Source organism: Odocoileus virginianus, chromosome 23 (genome assembly GCF_023699985.2).
Source record: "Odocoileus virginianus isolate 20LAN1187 ecotype Illinois chromosome 23, Ovbor_1.2, whole genome shotgun sequence".
Taxonomy (NCBI): domain Eukaryota; kingdom Metazoa; phylum Chordata; class Mammalia; order Artiodactyla; family Cervidae; genus Odocoileus; species Odocoileus virginianus.
The window spans coordinates 26414713-26437036 of record NC_069696.1 but is presented as its reverse complement, the minus strand read 5'-3'; the positions used below and the strand labels follow the sequence as shown (position 1 = coordinate 26437036).

At 41.4% G+C, this 22324-nt stretch overlaps 2 protein-coding genes across 8 annotated transcripts in view; one reads left to right on the top strand and one right to left on the bottom strand.

Moving 5' to 3' along the window:
- Nucleotides 1-7595, top strand: part of GYS2 (glycogen synthase 2) — a 59179-nt gene extending 51584 nt beyond the window's left edge. For all 4 annotated transcript variants that reach the window (XM_070453734.1, XM_070453737.1, XM_070453738.1 and 1 more), the window contains 4 exons: nt 1060-1155; nt 2405-2568; nt 3886-3966; nt 6623-7595. In XM_070453734.1, coding sequence (XP_070309835.1) covers nt 1060-1155; nt 2405-2568; nt 3886-3966; nt 6623-6844 — 563 coding nt within the window. In that variant the 3' untranslated portion in view covers nt 6845-7595. The remainder of the gene's footprint in view (nt 1-1059; nt 1156-2404; nt 2569-3885; nt 3967-6622) is intronic.
- Nucleotides 7596-12856: 5261 nt separating this feature from the next.
- On the bottom strand, nt 12857-22054 carry SPX (spexin hormone). 4 transcript variants are annotated; one of them, XM_070453739.1, is made up of 6 exons: nt 21708-22032; nt 21185-21304; nt 20951-21008; nt 20396-20458; nt 18608-18691; nt 12857-14348 (listed from the first exon to the last, which is right to left on the bottom strand). In XM_070453739.1, exons 1-6 carry the CDS (start codon nt 21711-21713, stop codon nt 14290-14292), a joined length of 390 nt encoding a protein of 129 aa, XP_070309840.1. In that variant the 5' UTR covers nt 21714-22032; the 3' UTR covers nt 12857-14289. The 4 variants fall into 4 exon arrangements, with proteins under 4 accessions (XP_070309840.1, XP_070309842.1, XP_020725162.1 ...); XM_070453741.1 differs by lacking the exon at nt 20396-20458 and having other exon boundaries at nt 21708-22054; XM_020869503.2 differs by lacking the exon at nt 21708-22032 and having other exon boundaries at nt 21224-21335.
- Between the last annotated feature and the right edge of the window lie 270 nt (nt 22055-22324).

Genomic DNA, 22324 nt, shown 5'->3' with positions numbered 1-22324 from the left:
CAAAATTTTTCTGGGGAGGAGTTCTAGGGTTTCATCACATTCTCAAATGAGTCAATAATCCCTGACTCAACTTCCTCTCCTCTTCCATCTTCCCCCAAATTTGAAAACCATTACTCTCTGGAGCTAAACCAAGAGGAAATACTTGCAGAATAGGAGTACATGGGTCATGCGGAAATTTTTTTTGTCCACTCATGCCCACTAATCAACCAAGAAAAATTCCATAATTAAATATAAATTTCACATTAACAATTCAAATATTCTTGAGTGTGGTAACATGTCTTAAGACACATCTGAGATTGTCTGGAGAAAAGGTTTTGACTAAAAGGTGATAGAGGATTGAAACAAACCATGGTTTCACTGAGTACCCGAGAAAGTGGAAGAGATTGGTGGCCAAAGAGATGAAAATGAGGGGAGGAACTGGTCTTGTCCACAATGTATTTTGTTGTTCAGTCACTCAGTCGTCTCCAACTCTTTGTGACCCCATGGACTGCAGCATGCTAGGCTTCCCTGTCCTTCACCATCTCCTGGAGTTTGCTCAAACTCATGTCTATTGAGTTGGTAATGCCGTCCTACCATCTCTTCCTGTCATCCGCGTCTCCTCCTGCCCTCAGTCTTTCTCAGCATCAGGGTCTTTTCCAATGTGTCGGCTTACCGCATAAACTTGCCATATGCTTAGAGACACAAGCTTAGAACAGAGCAAGAGAAAAGGCAGCTGGAATCAGAGAGGCAGTGTTAGGTAGCAGTGCTGAGTAGCTCTGGGGCTGGGCACTTGGCTACAAATCCCAACTCCACCACATCCCCTGGCTTTGTGAAGCTGGGCAAGCTATTTAACCTTCCTGGGCCTCAATGTCTTCATCTGTAAGATGAGGCTAATGATAGCCTTACTTCACAGGCTGCTTGAGAAGATTAAATTTGTTCATGCATGTAAGGAGCTTAGTGCTGTGCCTGGCACAAACCAAACATTGCTGTTACCAGGACTGGAGCTTTTTCCTTCCCTGAATGTATAAGAAAGTATAATTGCTGGTCTGAAGCCAAGCCTTTTTCTGTTTCCCCTGACAGCTGAATGCACTGTGATGGGCATCCCCAGTGTGACCACCAATCTCTCTGGCTTTGGCTGTTTCATGCAGGAGCATGTGGCTGACCCCACTGCATACGGTGAGGCTTTTCATCATGAACCCAACCAGCGAGAAGGGACCTCTCACCAAACAAAGCACAGGGTCTTTACAGAGCCCAACTCTTAACACTATCCCAGTGATTGTTTTTTTGTTGTTGTTTAGATGCCAAGTTGTGTTAGACTCTGTGACCCCCATGACTGTAGCCCACCAGGCTCCTCTGTCCATGGGATTTCCCAGGCAAGAATACTGGAGTGGATTCCCATGCCCTCCTCCAGGGGATTTTCCTGAACCAGGGATCAAACCTGGGTCTCTTGCATTGCAGGCAGATTCTTTACTGCTGAGTCAGTAGGGAAACCCCAATTAATATTTATACTTCTTGGTTGATTAAAAGTAGATTACTTATATGGTTCATAGAAAAGGATGATATTAATATTGAATATACTGCCTAAAAGTCAAACTACAAAGTGTGAAAGTGAAAGTGTTAGTTGCTCAGTCGTGTCCAACTCTTTGCGACCCCAATGACTGTACCCCACCAGGCTCCTCTGTCCATGAGATTTCTCCAGGTAAGGATACTAGAGTAGGTAGCCATCCCCTTCTCCAAAAGGAGTGCTAAAGTTGGACAAATCTTGCCTTTTAACCGTTTTATTTTTCTGAACTGGTTTGGTCTTCTATTACCTGGAAGTGATATATGATAACCACTGCTTTAGAGTACATGTATTGGTCAGCATAATTATTTTCTAAGTTCCATCTACCAAGTTATCAAAATTCACATTTCAGATGGCAGATGGTGTCACCATCTCTACGTCCATGTTGCCTAGCAACAAGAAAAATTAGAATGGGCTGGATGCTCTGCCTGGACATGCTGATTCTCTGGTCTTGCAGAGTCACACTGTCACCGTTTTCTTTGCTTGGGTGACAGCTGTAGTCTCACCCCATGGTGCACAGTGGGGACACTGGGGAACTTGAAAAACACTGAGATTCAGTCCTTACCCTGGAGACTCTGGTTAGCCAGTGGCCCCAAGGATGACCACCGATCTGGGGTAGCCCTGTTGTGCCAGGTTTTTTCTGGCAACATTCATTTGGTTGGCTGTGTGTTAGTGACAGTTGTGAGCTATTAGAAGGAAATCACAGGAGAAACACAGTCTTGGAAGGGAAAAGGTGAAGCAGAAGCAGTAGAGGTGTCAGGGAGTGGATAAGCATGTGGTCCATGATGGAGCCTAAGGAACAGGAGTAGAAATGCTCAAGGTCAGCCTTACCTTTACCTGTGCGCCGGCGTTTGTGTCCCTCAGGAATTTACATCGTTGACCGGCGGTTCTGCTCCCCTGATGATTCCTGCAATCAGCTGACTCAGTTTCTCTATGGATTTTGCAAACAGTCACGCCGCCAGAGGATTATTCAAAGGAATCGAACCGAGAGGCTCTCAGATCTTCTGGACTGGAGATACTTAGGCAGAGTAAGCAAGTCTGTGATCTACACAGAGGACCCCTTTAAAAATCCCCCCTGGGTTATGAAAGATCTGATTTGAATTGCCATCTGTAAGGTCAATCTCTATCATCATTGTTAAGATCTCACTGATGTTCTCACGTACTTAACTATGATTACTTCTAAACTTGATGTGAGTTTGGCGAAATCCTAACTCCAATTCATATTTAGTTTGAGACCAGAACAGCCAGTTCAGAGAGATCTAGCCAGGATCTTACTAATTATTCTATTTCTAGGGCTTAACTTGATGCATTACAGGTATTGTTTCATGAAGATGAGGAAAACATCAAGAAGAAAGCCCCTGTTTTGTTTCACTCTAAGAGAGAATATGATCACATTTCTCAACTACAATGGGGAGTGGGAATAATCTTGTTTCTCCAAATTACAGGTACAGGAAATACCTCCTTTCTAGTCTGCAGTAAGTTTATAAATACTCAGATAGATGTTCATACATCTTAGCACTGGATGATTTAATAAAAACGAAATTGAGTTTGCCTTCACATAATGTAACTGCTTAAATACTGCTGAACTCTGGCTGACAAATGACAGCTGCAGCCAGCAGCTGAGGATACACACACACTAATGCTGACGGTTATGCTTACTACCTGGAAGGTTAATTCTACTGTCTTCATTGTATAATGAAAGCAGGATGATAGGCACTTAGAAGTTATGTTTCTTTCTTAATATCTGAAGCAGAATTTAAATCCCGTTTGTCTGATTATTCAGGCCCCAACTTTTTTCCACACCATACTGCTTCTCTGTAGAATAAAACCAGTGTTTTCAATCACCTTTGTGCTCAATTCAGAGTTCAAGTAAGAGTTTGTTTACTTAGAAGGATGGCCTTTCCTTCAAATTTTTGGTAATATTACTTATTGACTGAAAAATAATAAACCTATAAATTACCATATTTTAAAAATTATTTTTAATTGGAGGATAATTGCTTTACAATGTTGTGGTGCTTACTGCCATAAAATGTGAATCAGCCATAAGTAAACATGTATCCCCTCCTCTTGACCTTCCTCCTATCCCCCCATCTCATCCCTCTAGATTGTCACAGAGTGCCAGGTTGAGTTCCCAGTATTACATAGCAATGTCATGGTTTTTTGATTCTTAAGTTTAGGATGACTAAAATCTGCCACTTTAAAATATATATATATTTATAAGTGGGAGAATAAGATTTTATATAATAATTTGGCCATATATAATAATATGGCCACATATATATATTTATATATATAAATACATAACTATAAATTTTTTTAAACCATGGATTGATTTTCTATCACAGTATCATCAGCATGCCAGGCTCCTGACATTAAGCAGAGCCTTTCCAGAAAAATTCCACATGGAACCCACATCGCCACCAACGGTAAATAGTTTATGTATTGTTTGTTTGTTTTGAAAGCTAAGTGGTTTATGTGCAGTAAGTCCTTTTATTTGAAAGTAGCTAAATTCACAAATTATTGTACTTTTTCATAGTGTTGCAACAAAACAAGTAGAGAAACTGACAAGTCGACCATCTCTAAGCCCTCGGTTCAGTTAGCCTATACCTAGGGTCAGCAGTCAGCTACTTCGTGTCACTGGAGAAGCACTTTCAAATGAAAACTCTCATGCTTTGGTGCCTGAAGCTTCTCTGAGACATCTGTTCTTTTGAGAGCGGTCTAAAAGTAAACTGGACTGCTTTCATCAGAAGTGAATTTGCTATCCAAGGAGATGTTTAAATATTGGTTGCTGCTGCTGCTGCTAAGTCGCTTCAGTCGTGTCCGACTCTGTGCGACCCCATAGACAGCAGCCCACCACGCATCCCTGTCCCTGGGATTCTCCAGGCAACAATACTGGAGTGGGTTGCCATTTCCTTCTCCAATGCACGAAAGTGAAAAGTGAAAGTGAAGTCGCTCAGTTGTGTCCGACTCTTCGCGACCCCATGGACTGCAGCCTACCAGGCTTCTCGGTCCATGGGATTTTCCAGGCAAGAGTACTGGAGTGGGGTGCCATTGCCTTCTCCGGGTTGATGACTCGGCAAGAATAATAGAGAGACTTCAAGCACCATAGAAGAAATTGGACTAGATGACCATTTCTGTTCCATTCAGCCATGCCCACCAGCTGAGACATTTATGTTCATGAGACTAGAACAGACTACTTGTCATCACATTTACTTAGAAGGAAACGCAGCTCTAGGTAGAGCAGTATCAGACGTCTCTCTCCAATGGAATAAGTCCTCACAGCCATCTACACAGAGGTCTAAGAGCTGAACTTCTGTGTCCCCTCCCCACCAGGTGGACACGTAGGAGCAAAAAGATGAAACCCCTGCTGTTGACCACGACATCTATTTTAGCTTAGTAGTTCCATGCCCCACAAGAGCCAACATCTCATGTAAATCTTCACTGATAAGCTTCTGTGGTCTCTGCAAGGATTGGGACCAATTATAAGAGTCATCAAATTCAAGGATTTCTAAAAGCCAGAGATCTTTGTCAAGTATTTATAATACTCCAAATGTAGATGTAGTTTTTCAATCAGGAGTCATTTTTACCATAAGCAATTTTGCCCAATACCTTATGTTCACCTTTATTTGGTGTTTGAGGACCAGATCTAGAGAGCTAACCTGAGGTAAAAGTTGCTAACAGAGGAGATGAAAGGGTTTCATAAATCCCTCAGTATATAAATTTCAGTCCCCATGTCCATATCCTCAGAGTGACTTGCTTAGATTATTCAGAGGTGGTCACTACCCTGAATGATAATTCAGCTATATTCATCCATTTATTCAACTAATTCAACTTAATAAGTATTGAACTCCTATGCTAAGTATAGGACTCAGCTTTTTTTTCTCTTGTTTTGTATCGCTTTCAGGTAAAGTATGAGTCTTGAAGTGATTGTACATATATGACATAACAGTGTCTAAAAATAGTTGAAAGAAATTCAGAATGACAAGTGCTGTTACATTTGTTTTCCTGATGGATGAAGCATCATGTTTTTCGTCTTTGTTTCCCCAGTGGCATTAGGGTGTCTGTCCTATAGGTGGTGCTCGTGTCTGCTTATCAACTGAGTTATCTCAGTGCATCTTAGGTAGAAGGGCAATTGATTAAAACCTAGTGATAAATGCTCATTAACTGAAATAAATGGAACTGGTGGAATTTCGAGGTCAACGAAGTGGCCTGGCTTCCAGGAATCTTTCTAGTGGTGGCTTCCGTGGATATGCAGGCTGCCCATGTTCTGCAGTTTGACTGAGTAAATCTGAAGGATGAAATAGAGACTGATAATCTCAACAGGGTATCATGGCAGTAGATATTAAAGTCTCTCGGGTAGTCACAGCCAGATCATCCCAAAAATCATCGTAAAAATACTAGCAAAAATAAATAGCCTACTTAATTATAATAAGGACAGTATCTCTGAGACATTGCTGAATGATTGTAGTTAAATGTATTAATGTTTTCAGTTCAGTTCAGTCGCTCAGTCCTGTCCGACTCTGCGACCCCATGAACTGCAGCACAATGTTTTAAATGTAGTTAAACCTAAACTGACCAAAAAAAAAAAAAAAAAAACCAAAACCCACATTCACCCATGGATTAGTTTTTTCCAGAATTGAGAATTGTTACACTTAGATCACAGTGAACATCTTGACTGGCCCATTAGTTGGCCCAGGTCTGTAGAGGCTCTGAAAATATCAGGTCTTCTGGAACCAATCTTTGCTCTACCATCTGCTCTATGACCTTGAGCAAATCATTTGGACCCTCTTGGACCCTCAATTTTCTTCTGTAAATGGAACAGATTGGTTGGAGATTAAATACGATCACACATACACACAGCACCTGGCACATTTCAGTGCTCCGTAAAACGAAGCTATTTATTTAGAATCTCTCTTGAACTTGGTGGTACTAGAGGAAAATTAAATCAAAATTAATAGCCCCTGAACAGACCACAAAAAATATCCAACTGTGATTTTAATAAATGCACATGCCAAGTGTTTACCTCACTGAAAAATCAAGAAGTCCTTCTGATGTTTCGTGTCTTATTTTTGGCTTTGACAGACAGAAGGGTTCAAGTATCCCAGGCCCTCCTCGGTACCACCGTCGCCTTCGGGATCTCAGGCCTCCAGTCCTCAGAGCAGCGATGCGGAGGATGACAATGAGGATGAAAGATATGACGAGGAAGAAGAGGCCGAAAGGGATCGGTTAAATATCAAGTCGCCGTTTTCTCTGAGTCACGTTCCTCGTGGGAAGAAGAAGCAGCACGGAGAATACAAGAATTGAACTCCGCTCCGGTCCAACAGGCTAACTTAGTGAGAACATAGTAAGAATGATTATTGACAGAAATGGAAATGCCACACGTTTCACTGTCTTCCTCTCAGTGTTACAATGGGATTTATTCTCTGCCTAAAAAATGGAGGAGGTTAAGTGAATGGCAATTTGGCAATTTATAATGAAATCCCAGTTATTTTCCCCAATTCCTTTTCTCCAATCAGTGTAGGTCATGAGAAACATGACCTAATTATAGGAAGAAAACTGGAAGTGTTTTTAAAAATGGTTATTTTAAGCGGTAAGAATTTTCATTTCCTAATGTCGATTTTTTAATTATCATCACCATAACCCTTTGCTTAGTGTTTATACAGCTTCTATACCTACTAAACAAGTCTGCCATCCCGCCCCCAAAGGATCCTGACCTTAGCCTTGAATGTGTTCTACGTTTATATTTTAAATAATTTGGCCTTTAGTGATTACTTTTAATTTTCACATGAATCAGAACCATGAATTTAAGCTTACTTTTGCATCAAATTCCATAAGACAATAGCTATCCAAAATCCAGATCTTGCTATGTTAATGCATATGTACAAGGTCACTTCTCAAATTAATGGTGGGAAGATGTTATCTGTATTGTGCCACCTGACTATATCAGCTTTTTCTATTGTGTAAAAGGAAGCTCTTTTTGAAAACTTGGTTAGTCTTTCATAGGGGATAAATTGTTAAATTCATATGAATAAATATATCAATATTTAAAGTTTAACTGCATTGATAATGTCTTGTTTAAAATTCTTTTAGGCATTTAAATAATACGTTCAAAAACACTATAAAATAGTGCCTTATGAAGGATAACATTTAAAACTATCTTTAAAAAATATTAGCAAAAGAAAATAGAGAGTCTATTATAAGAAGGACAGTGTCTCTGAAACATTGTTGAATGGTTGTAGTTAAACATATTAATGTTTTGAATGTAGTTAAACCTAAATTGGCAAAAAACAAAAAGAAGCCCACATTCACCTGTGGATTATTTTTCCGTAACAGAGAACGCCTTGGTTGGCTTATTGGTTGGCCCAGGTCTGTAGAGGTTCTCTTTAAGTCTGCTCAATTTTGGGTTGTTGATGGCAATAAAGAGAAACAGGGACTTCTCTCGTGGTCCCTGATTGAGAATGGTTGAGAGTGGCTGAGAGTCCTTCTGCCAATGCAGGGGACATGGGTTCGATCTCTGGTCTGGGAGATTCCTCATGCCATGGCATAACTACGCCCATGGGCCACAATTACTGAAGTCCAAGTGCCTAGAGCCGATGCTCCACAACAGAGGGAACCACTGCAATGAGAAGTCCACACACCACAAAGAAGAGTAGCCCCCTCTTGCTGCTACTAGAGAAAGCCTGTGTGCGGCAATCATGACCCGGCACAGCCAAAACTAAATAAATAAATAACCTATAATTTTTACAGAAGGAAAAGAAACAATGACAGTGTATCAGATCATGCAGTTCAGTTCAGTTGCTTAGTCATGTCCAACTCTTTGCGACCTCATGGACTGCAGCACACCAGGCTTCCCTGTCCATCACCAACTCCCGGAGTTTACTCAGACTACTCATGTCCATCGAGTCAGTGATGCCATCCAACCATTTCATCCTCTATTGACCCCTTCTCCTCCTGCCTTCTATCTGTCCCAGCATCAGGGTCTTTTCCAATGAGTCAACTCTTCACATCAGGTGGCCAAAGTATTGGCGTTTCAGCTTCAGCATCAGTCCTTCCAAGGAACATTCAGGACTGATTTCCTTTAGGATGGACTGGTTGAATCTCCTTGCTGTCCAAGGGACCCTCAAGAGTCTTCTCCAACACCACAGTTCAAAAGAATCAATTCTTCAGTGCTCAGCTTTCTTTATAGTCCAACTCTCACATCCATACATGACTACTGGAAAAACCGTAGCTTTGACTAGATAGACCTTTGTTGATAAAGTAATGTCTCTGCTTTTTAATAGCTGTCTAGGTTGGTCATAACTTTTCTTCCAAGGAGCAAGCATCTTTTAATTTGATGGCTGCAGTCACCATTGGCAGTGATTTTGGAGCCCTAAAATATAAAGTCTGTCACTGTTTCCATTGTTTCTCCATCCATTTGCTATGAAGTGATGGGACCAAGATGCCATGATCTTAGTTTTCTGAAAGTTGAACTTTAAGCCAACTTTTTCACTCCCCTCTTTCACTTTCATCAAGAGGCTCTTCAGTTCTTTGCTTTCTGCCATAAGGGTGGTGTTATCTGCGTATATGAAGTTACTGATATTTTTCCCAGTAATCTTGATTCCAGCTTGTGCTTCATCCAGCCCAGCATTTCTCATGATGTACCCTGCATGTAAGTTAAATAAGTTAAAAGAAGAACTTCCAGATGTTCAAGCTGGATTTAGAAAAATCAGAGGAAGCAGAGATCAAATTGCCAACATCTGTTGGATCATCAAAAAAGCAAGAGAGTTCCAGAGAAACATCTACTTTTGCTTTATTGACTACACCAAAGCCTTTGACTGTGTGGATTACAACAGACTGTGGAAAATTCTGAAAGAGATGGGAATACCAAACCATCTGACCTGCCTCCTGAGATATCTGTATGCAGGTCAAGAAGAAACAGTTAGAACTGGACATGGAACAACAGACTGGTTCCAAATAGGCAAAGGAGTACATCAAGGCTGTATATTGTCACCCTGCTTATTTAACTTATATGCAGAGTACATCATGAGAAATGCTGGGCTGGATGAAGCTCAAGCTGGAATCAGATCATGAAAGACTAGTGGAAACTGAATTCTAGCTCTACTATTGACCCTGAATTCAAGCTCTTCTATTGCCCTAAATTCTAGCTCTTCTATTGTCAACATCTCAGACCAAAATGGAAGATCATGGCAAACTCCCTCACTTAGAGGTTTGTGGGGAAGGAAAAAAAGTTACCTAAATCCTACTTTTTAAAAAATGCCCAATGGCTTCCAATTAACCCAGCATCTGCAAAGCAGTTTGGAAAGCTCTACAGAGGAGATTAGAAAAACAAAATATGAAATAGATTTGTATTACAATTCAAATACCCATTTGCTGAAGCACCAGAAAGATCTCATGATAAAAATGGGTTTCACTCTTGCAATAACTATGAAGATATATCCCTAGTAAAGTGATGTGCTGTTGTGATGTGTATATTCAAGTGATCCTCTTGATTGGTAAGATGTTGAAAGCATGAACTCTATAGAAGCTATAACTTCTTAATACTTTAAGAAGTATTACTTCTTAAATACTTAAAATACTTAAATACTTAAGTATTTAATACTTAAGTATACTTAAATACTTAAAACTTTAAAATTCAAGTTTCATTTTAAAATGAAAGAATAGTTTTCTGATTAGAAATGAGTACAAATGGTGCAGGTCATGGGGAAAGACTGGTTTGCAAACACTTGGCTTCCAGTGGCATGTGTAGGAATCAATTTCTACCCTGCATTTGGTCCTCTCTTCAGACAGCTGCTGCCATCTGACGGCAACCCTTTGCTCCAGGCACTTAGTTGTCATTTCCCCAAAACTGACAAAGCTCGTGTTTAGTTGTTCTTTCCCCAAGACTGACAAAGTTCAGTGTTTGGTTGTCATCTTCCCAAGTTTGACAAAGCTCAGTGAGGAACAACCAAGGGGATCATTAGATGACTCTGTGCCTATCATAGTGCCTTATACACGATTTTAATGAAAGAAACGGATAAGAAAATTGATGCTCTTAAAGAATGTATGTATAAAAAAGGAAAAAATAAAGAATGTATGGGATTTCCCTGGTGGTCCAGTTGTGAAGACTCCATGCTTCCAATGAGGGGGTGTGGGTTCAATCCCTGGTAAGGGAACAAAATTCCCACATGCCATGGAGCGAGGTCAAAAAAAAAAAAAGAAAGAAAAAACATGTATGTATCCATAAACTGGAGGTCAGGAACTATAGAAAACTGTGTGCTTGACCAGCTGACAGCAAGACTTTTTTTTTTTAAGCATTGTGTGACCCTTCCTTGTATGGCTGGAGAAGGAAATGGCGACCCACTCCAGTATTCTTGCCTGGAAAATCCCATGGTCGGAGGGGCCTGGTAGGTACAGTCCAAGGGGTCGCAGAGCAGACACGACTGAGCGACTTTGTTTTGCTTTGCTTTCCTTCTATGGTAGGAAGAAGGGTGAATAGAGCTGGCGTTACATATACAGATGGGAATATAAAATATTACAAGTGCTATTCAATGTGTGCCGCCTTTCTTGCCTCTACTTGAGCTTAGTCTCCAGCATTGCCGTGCAGACTAACTCATGTAGAAGCAAGAAAGGAAACCTTACACCGCCAATTTTTGGAGGTCTTGTGAGATTAAGCAAGACCAAAAGAAAAAAAAAATATTACAAGTGCTATTCAAATAGCTTTTCAGGAGGTCTCAGAAGAGGGATTGGTTAAGTGCATACTTGAAGATATTCAAAGAGACATCTTATGGGGAGACTAAATTTCTCTGAAGTAATGTGGGAGACACAGTTGCCCATTTGACATTACGATTTTAAGGATGAAATCAAATTAGACATGAACATTTCCTAAAGGAATTTATAGTCCAGTAAGAGGAAGCCAGGAAGTTGCATTTCCAATTGCGCTTTCTCCTGAGGCCAAGGTAAAATAATGTAACTCAGGGTTGGTGGGATATAGACTTTTATTTCTCATCAGCAGGTAAAGAAGAAATGCTACTTGGAGGTAACCTGTTAGGACCTATCTCCTTCTCTCCTTGTTTAGGATCACCACGGTGATGTGGGACTTGGGGGAGAGACGGCATCCACTGGGGAAGCCCAGGGAAACAGAAGATAATTGCGAGCCCACCCGGAGGCCACGTAGCACAGGGGAAGAAGGATATAGAGCAAAGAGGGCGAGAGCAACTGGAGGGTATGAAAGTGGCTGCAAGGCCAATCTAGAAGTGGGGTATTTTAGGACATAGATATGGATAGGAGGCAAACATTTCCCAGTTTTAAAGTACAGGCCATACAAACCTCTTGGAGGGCAGGAATAGAGACGCAGATGTAGAGAATGGACTTGTGGATATGCGGGGCAGGGGGAAGGGGAGGGTGGAGGTGGGATGAGTTACTCAAAGGGAGGTGGGATGAACTGAGACAGTAGCACTCATGTATATACATTACCATGTGCAAAGCAGATAGCTAGTGTGAAGTTGCTATATGATGACCTAGAGGTGTGGGATGGGGGGTGATGGGAGAGAGGCTGAAGAGCGGGGATACATGGATATATATATATACATATATATATAGCGGATTCACTTTGTTGTACAGCAGAAACTAACACAAATTATAAAGCAACTATGCATGCATGCATGCTAAGTCGCTTCAGTTGTGTCCAACTCTTTGCAACCATATGAACTATAACCTTCTAGGCTCCTCGGTCCATGGGATTCTCCAGGCAAGAATACTGAAGTGTGTTGCCATACCCTTCTCCAGGGATAAAGCAACTATACTCAAATTTTTAAAAAAGTAAAGCAGAAGGTTGAATAATTCTGAAAAATTGTAAATAAAATACAAGTCATACAATGTGAAAAATTTTGACCACTGATCACTTGATTCATTTCAGTTTTGAAAAGGCAGCAATAAAGAGAATTGCAAAGACACTCCAGGAGAGATAGAAGGTTATAGCAAACCAGGCATAGGGGTCTTTATGCAACTACTGTGTTAATGAACACATCTTTATAGCAGAAGAATGTTCGGGAAGTTCAAATACTTCTAATATTGGAGCTGATAATATTTTAACAGCTGTTGGCCATTTAGACAGCTTATAAAAGCTCTGTTTTAGTGGGAAATGCTTGAGATTGTTCTAGGTGGAAGAATTACTTTGTTAGATAGACTTTAAATGTATCCTGCAAATAGACATAGTATTTAAGTAGCTCAAATGTGCAAATCTATGTCAGGTGAGTAAATAATTCTCAATAGACTGGACATTTATACTATCGAGGAAATCCATTTTAAAATCAAATAATAATTAATGACAGGCATCTATTATAATACCACAAAGAATTTTTTAATGCTAGCATATTAAGTTTTTGGCAGAGAGCCGTGTTACATTAACTTGAAAACAGTTTCGTTATTCAATTATGAAATGAGATACAGATACATCTTACATATAGGCTTTTGTTTACTTAATACAGTAAAACTGTAATTCCAAGTTACAGAGACATTCATATAATGATATTCTTTACCTACTAATAGCTTATGTACTGATGATAATAAGAATTGACAATGCTTTCCACTTATGACAATTATCAGTAACAATTTTCAATTAATTAAGTCAGAAATAATTAACATGCTGGTCATATTGTAATTCCAAATAAATATACTATATGCTTGGTATAGGTAGTGCATATTTTATTTTTCAGACAGTACTGAAAAACTGTTGACTTTATAGTTGAATTTAAAAATAAACGAGGCATAGTATCATGCACTTACATTCTCGGGGTGCCTTTATGTTATGTTTTAATGCAAATAAAGTCTAGTTTGTGCTCAATCTCTCAGTCATGTCTGACTCTTTGCAATCCTGTGAACTGCAGCCTGCCAAGCTCCTCTGTCCTTGAGATTTCTTAGGCAAGAACACTGGAGTGGGTTGCTATTTCCTCCTCCAGGGGCAAATAAAGCCTCAAGTTCTAGACAGTTAGAATAAGCAATCTTTGAATCTGCTTAGCCAAGGAAAATGGCTCTAAAAAAAATGATTCATTTCTTTTGTACAGTATATCCAGGAGTGGAGTGTGTTTCCATCTTATTTTCCAGTAATTTTTAGATCCTCGTTTCTAAACTGAATTCAAGGAAATCCCCAGAGAGCACAGGGGGAGCACCCCGCTGTAGAACCTTCCACTGCCTCCTGCCTCACCAAGGGTCCCCTCCCTCAGCAACTGCAGTGTCCTGACTGATCACAGGGCTTCTTCCCAGTCATCCCCCTGCTTCCCTTCCTGACAACTCACCTCTCCTGGATACTGACAATCACATTTCACTCTTTCCCATCCTCCCATGCTTCCCACCTCTCTCTCCTTGGAGGTGAGGAAAGGGGGGAAAGGAGAGGAGATTCACTGTTGAGTGCTAAGACAATGCAAGTGGGTAATAAAATGAAAAAAAAAAAACAAAAAAAAAACTAAGAATGATTAAATCAAGATGGGTATTGTAACAAAAAGAAGGAACACTTTAAAGAGTCTTCAACCTAATAACTATAAATGGGTTAAATTCAAGAGTAAGATACCAGGTAATCTAAACAGGACCTGAAGTCATGGAAGAAAGCAATGATGTTCTAAGAATGCAGCATCACTTTAGCTTCTGGAAGAATAAAACTGGCTGCACATGTTCCTAAGATTACAAATGAAGGAAAAAGGGTCCGCAGACTTTATTCACATGGCTCATGTTTTCAACAAGAATAGAATGATAATTGAATGGAATCCGGTATATTGTCACCAGTTTAGCAGACTGTCTTCTAGGAATCTGGTTTGATCCAAGTTTTCTTCTCCAGCTGTAAGGGAAAAAAAATATGTAACATAAACACATCCTGTTTTTTATAAGAAGAAGACACAAGATGAAGAGAACCTCAGGAAGTAAACATTTGATTTCCCCCCTTACATTATGTCGACTCATGCCCTCTGCTACGGAATGCCCCCTAATTGGATTCTGATTGATTTTGTTACAAAATTTCCTCCCTCAGCTTTGGACCCATCAGAGAATTCATATCTAACATGTGGGTCTCCACAGTGAATGAATTTACATGGTGTGTTTAATAGAAATCCAAAAAGGCCACGTCTTTCTCTAAATATGCCTCGTGTCTAAAATATCCACTAGTAGAACCACGCACTCGCATCAAGGTATTGTTTCTATGTGTGCATGCATGCTAATTTGCTTTATTCATGTCCGACTCTGTGCGACCCTATGGACTGTAGCCTGCCAGGCTCCTCTGTCCATGGGATTCTCCAGGCAAGAATACTGGAGTTGGTTGCCATGACTTCCTCCAGGGGATCTTCTGATCCAGGGATCAAACCCGAGTCTCTTACATCTCCTGCACTAGCTGGCAGATTCTTTACCACTAGCACCACCTGGGAAGTCCCACTGTTTCTATATTTCCTGTTAAAATACACTTTGGTTAGGAAAGATGCCAAAGGAACATATATTATCTTATTAGCTGAACTAGAGGCCTGGGGTGGAAGGAAGACAAAAAGAAGGGATACTTCTTAGCTGGATGGGATTGCAAAACTTCAGAGCAGGAGGAATCACCTCTTGTGTGGGAATAGCAGACTGAGAGGACACTAGGTTTCTAGAATTAAAACTGGGTCTAAGGGCTGAAACTGACAATGGGGAAGGGAGAGGAAGTCACCAGAGGCAAAATTTCACTGTTCATTTTGTCTAAGGTCATCTCTAGAGAAAACCACTTTCCCCTGGTGAGTTACATTATAGTTGGAATATCCGAGTTAGTTTAACCTGAATTGCTACCAAACTTCAAAGTACTGAAGAAAATCAGATGCTCTATTTATTCTTTAAATTAAAACATTAAAAATATTTATTATAGTGTTAGTTTCTTCTGTAGAGCAAAGTGAATCAGTTACACATACACATGTATCCACTTCTTTTCGCATATAGGTCATTACAGAGTATTGAGTAAAGTTCTCTGTGCCACACAGTAGGTCCTCATTAGTGATCTGTTTTATATAGGGCAGTGTGTATTTAAAGGAAAGGAAAAAAAGCCAAGAAAGGAATCATCCCTGTATATCCTCCACTGAAATAATAATCCACTACTTAAAATAAGGGCTTCCCTTCTGGCTCAGCTGGTAAAGAATCCGCCTGCAATGCAGGAGACCTGGGTTTGATCCCTGGGTTGGGAAGATCCCCTGGAAAAGGGAAAGGCTATCACTCCAGTATTCTGGCCTGAAGAATTCCCATGAGGTTGCAAAGAGTCAGTCCAAATCATATCTAGGGACTTCAGAATGAAAATATAAAGGTGAACACTGATTAATCTATCATGTAAAGAATCCAAAATTTCCCATCAATTTAGACTAATAAAATTTTGTTTTCTAATTTCATCATCAGAGACAAGCCACTTCAGAAACTTAAAGACCTAAAAATTTGAATTTATTATTCCAAAAGATTTGAAATGGAGACCTAGAGTCAAATCATTCTGTAGTTTCTAATGAAGATCCTTCTCCTCCTCTTTATTTTTTAAAAAATATTTATTTATTTGGCTGTGCTAGGTCTGAGTTGTGGCATGTGGGACCTAGTTCCTGACCAGAGGCCCCCTGCCTTGGGAACTCAAAGTCTCAGACACTGGACTGTCAGGGAAGTTTCCCTTCTCTTTCTCTTTAAAACGAGCTCTCCTTTCTCCCTTCCAGCTCACTTTCCTTTCTGGCTCTGCAAATCTTCCCAGCAATGAAATCTCAGACTTCACGATCCACTCATCGCAACTTCTGCTGTCCTCCTACTGACTTCAAAACTCAGCAAGAATGCCAAATGTTGCAGGCAGCATCCTCTACCCATGACTCAACTATTTCTCACCTTTTCATTGCAAGAATTCTGAAGGCCATGCCAGCAAGCGTCCACTTTCTCTTACCTCTGCAGTCTAATTTCCTTTCCCAAATTCCCTCCAAACAAGCTTTCAGAATGGGCACAGCAGCAGTAAATCATACCACTGGGCAGGGCAAGGGAAAGATTTGTGAGCCGCAATTTATTTTATTATTATTTAATTGAAAAAAATTTAAACTGGAGGATAACTGCTTTACAATGGTGTGTACAGTGTGAATCAGCTACAAGTATACATATATCCCCTCTCTCTTGAGTCTCCCTCCCACGCCCCCACCCCACTCCTCTTTAACGACCCTTCCTACTCAACACAATCTTCCTCCTCCTTTGATTTCTGTACTCTTACTAAGCATTCTGCTATATTTGATACAGTTCCCTGTGCTATACAGTAGGACCTGATCGCTTATCCATTCTGTTTTATGCTTTTAGCAAAGAGTTACCCTGTGTTATCTGCTCTCCTTGTGGCATGCCTCAGCATTGAGCCTCCATCCCCACTGACTTCATGACTCCACTCCCGAATGACTGCCCTCGTTTCTCACTGACTCCCCTCTCCAGCTGTCCTCTTATCACCATCCATTTGAGAGATGGCAAAAGTTACAGATACCCACCGCCCTGAATTAAACTCCCCATATCACTTCTTACTAACTACGTGGCCTTAGGAAAGGATATACACTCCAGAAGGTTCAGTTTTCTGAGCTACAAGGATGACATTAACATCTGACACACAGTAGATATTCTCATATTGTAGCTATTTTTCCTGCTTTGATGGTTACCCTATGAGCCATAACCAGTTACATCTTCCTTTACCATGTTCCCTCTCTGCTAAAAATCCATAGACCACGTGATTAATTCTCAGATGAAGACTCAGCTACTCCTGTTTCTCAGCTCAGTTCAAGTATGTCCCTGCCTCCCGAGAGTGGGCAAGCTATTCAGTCTTTGTGCTTCTATTTCCTCATAGGTAAATGAGGAAATTTACATCCATATCATATGGATGATAAAGGTGGGTAATCCTCGGAGGTAATTCACTTATTATGGATGAATGACTTATTAATAAATGTACTGGGCTTCCCAGGTGGTGCTAGTGGTAAAGAATCTGCCTGCCAATGCAGGAGATGCTGTCTTAACCGTGCTCTTTTGCTTAACCTGCTTTTTTTCTCTATCTGCCACAGGGCCTAGCACCTAGCAGACATCAATGCAGACTTGCTGAATTAACTAGTATAATCTCCTCCATGCAACCAAGTCAACCCCCACCTTGCTCTGAGTTCAAAAGACCTCTTTATCCCCGTCTCTTCCATTTACTTCTTGTAGGGTTGTTTTTGTTTTGTTTTTCCACAACAAAGCTGTAAGTCTGAAGCCAGAAAGAACCTCCTGCTCTCTTCCTTGCCCAGACATCGCCCATCCAGTACCAGGCAGTGAGCACAGGGTTTTCTTCATCAGCACAAGTGTCAGAGCAGCAGGCCAGCAGTTTGTGCTCTGACCACCAGACAGCTTTCCAGGTGGCTCAGTGGTAAAGAATCCACCTGCCAATTCAGGAGATGCCGGTTTGATCCCTCAGTCAGGAAGATCCCTGCGAGGAAGAAACGGCAACCCACTCTAGCATTCTTGCCTGGGAAATCCCATGGACAGAAGAGTCTGGTTGGCTACAGTCCACGGGGTTGCAAAGAAGATTCTTTACCCACTGAGCCAGTGGGAAAATCCAAGAAGTAGAATAGTGAAACACAAATCACACAGGTTTAGCATTTAGCATCAGAACGAGCCCATATCTCTTAGGGTGAACCATAAGAAACTGCCCTGTTAGTAAGTTAAAAATGAATGATTTTCAGCTATTTCATTTGCTTCAAATTTTAATAGCAAGTAACTGGATTTGTGATTACTTGGCCTCAGTTTTTTCAAATATAAAATAATGAAGTTGGAGTCTCTAGGATTCTAAGAGAAAAAAAAGCTCCAAAAGGCTATGGATTATGGAATTAACATGAAATCCCACCATCTCATCAAGGAAATGTTTTTACATTCTTGGGACTCACTATAATGAGAAATATGGTAGTCTGTAAATAACAAACATTTCTGTTAATTTCTGATAGCCTGGGCAACTGTTAATTACTTTTTAAAATCTAAATAAATAAAAGCAACTTTGCTGCACCCAACACAGAATCTCCAAAGCACTCAAAGCTTCTCTGTCCTGCAGTTAAAAGAGTTTACTAATGCTTGTACCTTCTTGTGGTTTCTGCAAAAAAGCCAATAGTACAGCTGCTGCCTCTGGAAGAGTTAGTCGTTGGGAATTTGGGCTTCGTCTTTCTGGAGAAATGAAAAAACATATACAGGTTCTATTAGCATTTGAACATTCATATAAGTAAGTAACCGTTATATAAGTAAGTAACCGTTAGTTGCTCAGTTGTGTCCAACTCCACAACCTCATGGAGCCCACCAGGCTTCTCTGTCCATAGGATTCCCCAAGCAAGAATACTGGAGTGGGTTGCCATTCCCTTCTCCAGGGGATCTTCCCGACCATCTGTCACCAGGGAATCCTAAATATTCATATAGGGAAGTCTTATTCTACTATGCTATAATACTAGAAAAATCTCTGTGAAATAGCTTTTTGATTGCTCAGCAAAGAGCCCCTTGCACAGACTGATATTTTTATAAGCTGAAAATTGGTTATATTGTGTACGACAGGGAATGGAAGAGAATTTAAACTATATATACTACAGCAAATTTCACTAAAGCAAGGAGGATTAAGATAAAGAGCCCAGGAGGAATTTTCCCCCTCAGAGGTTAAAATGGGATGCTTGAGTGGAAAAGTTTAGACGGGACTCTGCCTGGAGTCTGATCCCTGGGTCAGGAAGATTCCCAGGAGAAGGAAATGGCAACCCAACTCCAGTATTTTTGCCTGGAAAATTCCATGGACAGAGGAGCCTGGTGGGATTGCAAGAGTCAAACACGACTGAACGACTAACACACACACACACACACACACACACACACACACACACACACAGCCTGGAGTCTAATTCTTTCTTATTCCTTCCACACACACACACACACACACACACTGCCTGGAGTCTAGTTCTTTCTTATTACTTACACACACACACACACACACACACACACACACACACACACACACACACTGCCTGGAGTCTAGTTCTTTCTTATTCCTTCCAAAGCAGTTTGAGAAAATAATCTACCTTCTTGGCCACATATAAGGCAATTATTTGACTGAAAGAGAATCTGAAGAATATTCAAAACTATTTCAAACAAGTTGGTGGAAGACAAACCGTCCTGATTCAACACAAACCATAAATTTTGGTTATCTAATGAAGTGGGAAAACAAACCTTAACCTCCTACAGTAAATAAGGTGCCGGCTTGAAGAAGGTAAACCAAAATTTGATAAGCACCTACTATGTGCTCAAAATGGTGTTTGGTATTTTTCAAAACGAGTAGACTTGGTAATTTTCAGCAATCTTGAATGTTTATCAAAATGAATGATGTTGCTATTTTTTAATCCAACGGCGTGGAAAGTTTATCGTGAAAGAGTCTCTGGCTCCATCCTTAAAGGCCCCCCACTTCTTCACTATTTCTGGCTTTGAACCTTTTAATAGTTCTTTTCAGTAATAAAATAGAGGCGTTTGAAGTTTTTAGGCAAATCACTATTTTAATAATGACGATGATGATAACATTGGTAACAACAGCGTTTAAAGAAAATCTTGTAAAGACCCTGCGTTAAACGGGAGGCACGTTTCTAGGGGCAGACGCACAGCTCTCACACCCATCCTGGCCTCTCCGCCCCACCCCGCGCCCCGCCACTCCCCCCGTCCCCCGCTGTCTGGAGCGGAACCCCGGCTCCCGCCACCGGATCTCTATCCTTGAGGTCAGCGGGCCCGGGCGGGGCCGGCTCTTCCTCGGGCGGCCCCAGAGCCCGCCTTCCCGGGGGCGGGGTGCGCCCTCCCGACCCGCGCGGTCTCCTGGCGCCCGCGGCCTCCTGGTTCCCGCGCACTCACCGAGCGGCGGCCGGTCGGAGAGGTCCTTCCTCCGGCTCTGGTCGGAAAGGAAGCGGCGCCCCTCTGCCAAGGCGAGACAAGGGCTCAGCGCCCGCCCGGCCCGGCCGATCGGAGTTGCCCCACCAGGAGCGGGCGAGCCGGGGCGGCGAGGCCGGGTGCTCCCACCCGGGGCGTGCGGGGGTGCGGGGCTCCGGGCCCCAGGCGCGGATCGGGGAGGAGACCACCGGGAAAGCCGCGCGCCTCCCCCAGCGCGTCGGAGGGGGCGGCGGCTCGCTCACCAGCCGGGGCGGTGTGCCTGGGAAACCCCAATCTTCCTTTGAGCAAGAGCCAACTACTTTCCGGTTTGGCTTGGAGGATTTCTGATCATCCTCCCCACCCCACTCCCCACCCTCGACCTTTCTCCTTGATTAACTGAGACCAGGATGGTCTCAATTATTTATGGGAACGAACTCGATAGGATTCTCTCCCCGCAGGCCCCCTTCTGTCCCGCGGATTCATGCGCCCCTAAGGCTCCCCGTTTACCACTATCGGAAGAGCAAAGTGTTTGGAACATACGTGCACCCTTCAGGTAGAGCATAGCTTGAGGAGTCCAGTTCCTTCTCTCGAAGAGTCTCTACAACCCAAGAAGAGGAAAGCAGTTAGGGAAGCGTTGCTGCCCAGCCCAGCATTAGAAATCAGCGAGAAGGGAGGGGAGGGAACGAAAGAAAGGGAAGGGAAGGGAAAGAAGGAGAAGAAAGAAGGAAAAGAAGGGAAGAAATAGAGGGGAGGGAAGAAGGAAGGAAGGAGTACCCAGCGCACAGAGGAGCCCCAGTTTTTCCTTGTGATTACCTGCGGAGCACTGTTGCAATTTCCCATGAAAGAAAACACCAGGAAGAAGGTCAAGGTCATTACCACCAGACTTTTGAATCCCTGCATGAAACGATCAAAGTCATTTCTGTGCCTATAGAATCATACTTTTTTCTTTGGCTCCTGGACAATTACACCCCCCGCCTTTTTTTTTTTTTTTGCTATGTTTTGTTTGAGCACTCAGAATGTAGGAAAGAAGGGAGTTCCCTAGTTTATCATCTAGTTAATTCACAAAGAGATCTTTTTTAAAAATTATTTAGAAATATTTTATTTTAATTATTTAACCCAAACGAGGATTTAAGAGAATAAGTGAATTTTTTTCTTTGTAAAATCAAATGAATCTGATATTTTAAGGGCACAAGGTTTGACTCTGAAACACATTAAATATGAAAGAATTTAGAAAAAAAAAAACACTATACAGCTTTTATAAAATAGCTAAAAAGTCTCAAATAAAACTTTTCCTTACCTTCATGTTCTGCACCTTTCCAGAAGCTGTGATAACTAGAACTTAGCCTGTGAGTTTTCTAAATCTTTCTGAGAGTGGGGCTTTTAAATCTTAGTGTCAAGAATCCCTCCTGATGTTGCATAGAGTTGGTGTCTGCAGGGACTTCCTGTCAATCTTCAAGATTGAGAGCATCTGATGACTCCTCCAGGGAGATTCAGTTGCAGGGAGTGGAAAAATGATTGATGGGTGAACATCATTTACTGCCCACATCAGCCAGGAGATATTCTGAGTTATATCAGCATCATAACCTTTGGTTTTCTTACTAGCTTTTCAAGGCATTATTGTTATATTATTAAGGAGAATGTTTAATAACTCCAGGCGGAATCGAAAGTAAATGAACAAAACTTGTCTTAGATAACTAGCTATCAAGCTATCACCAGTGAGTAAAGATGAGTCATTTGGATAGGAATGAAAAGGTTAGGGAATCTCAATGGAATATGACATCAGTCATTCACTTAATTATCAATTCAGTTATTTAACAAAATATTTATGGAATGCCTACTGTGTATCAGACATCCCACGGGACACAAACATGAATCAAAAAGACAAGTTTCTGCTTTGATACTGCTTCTAGTCAG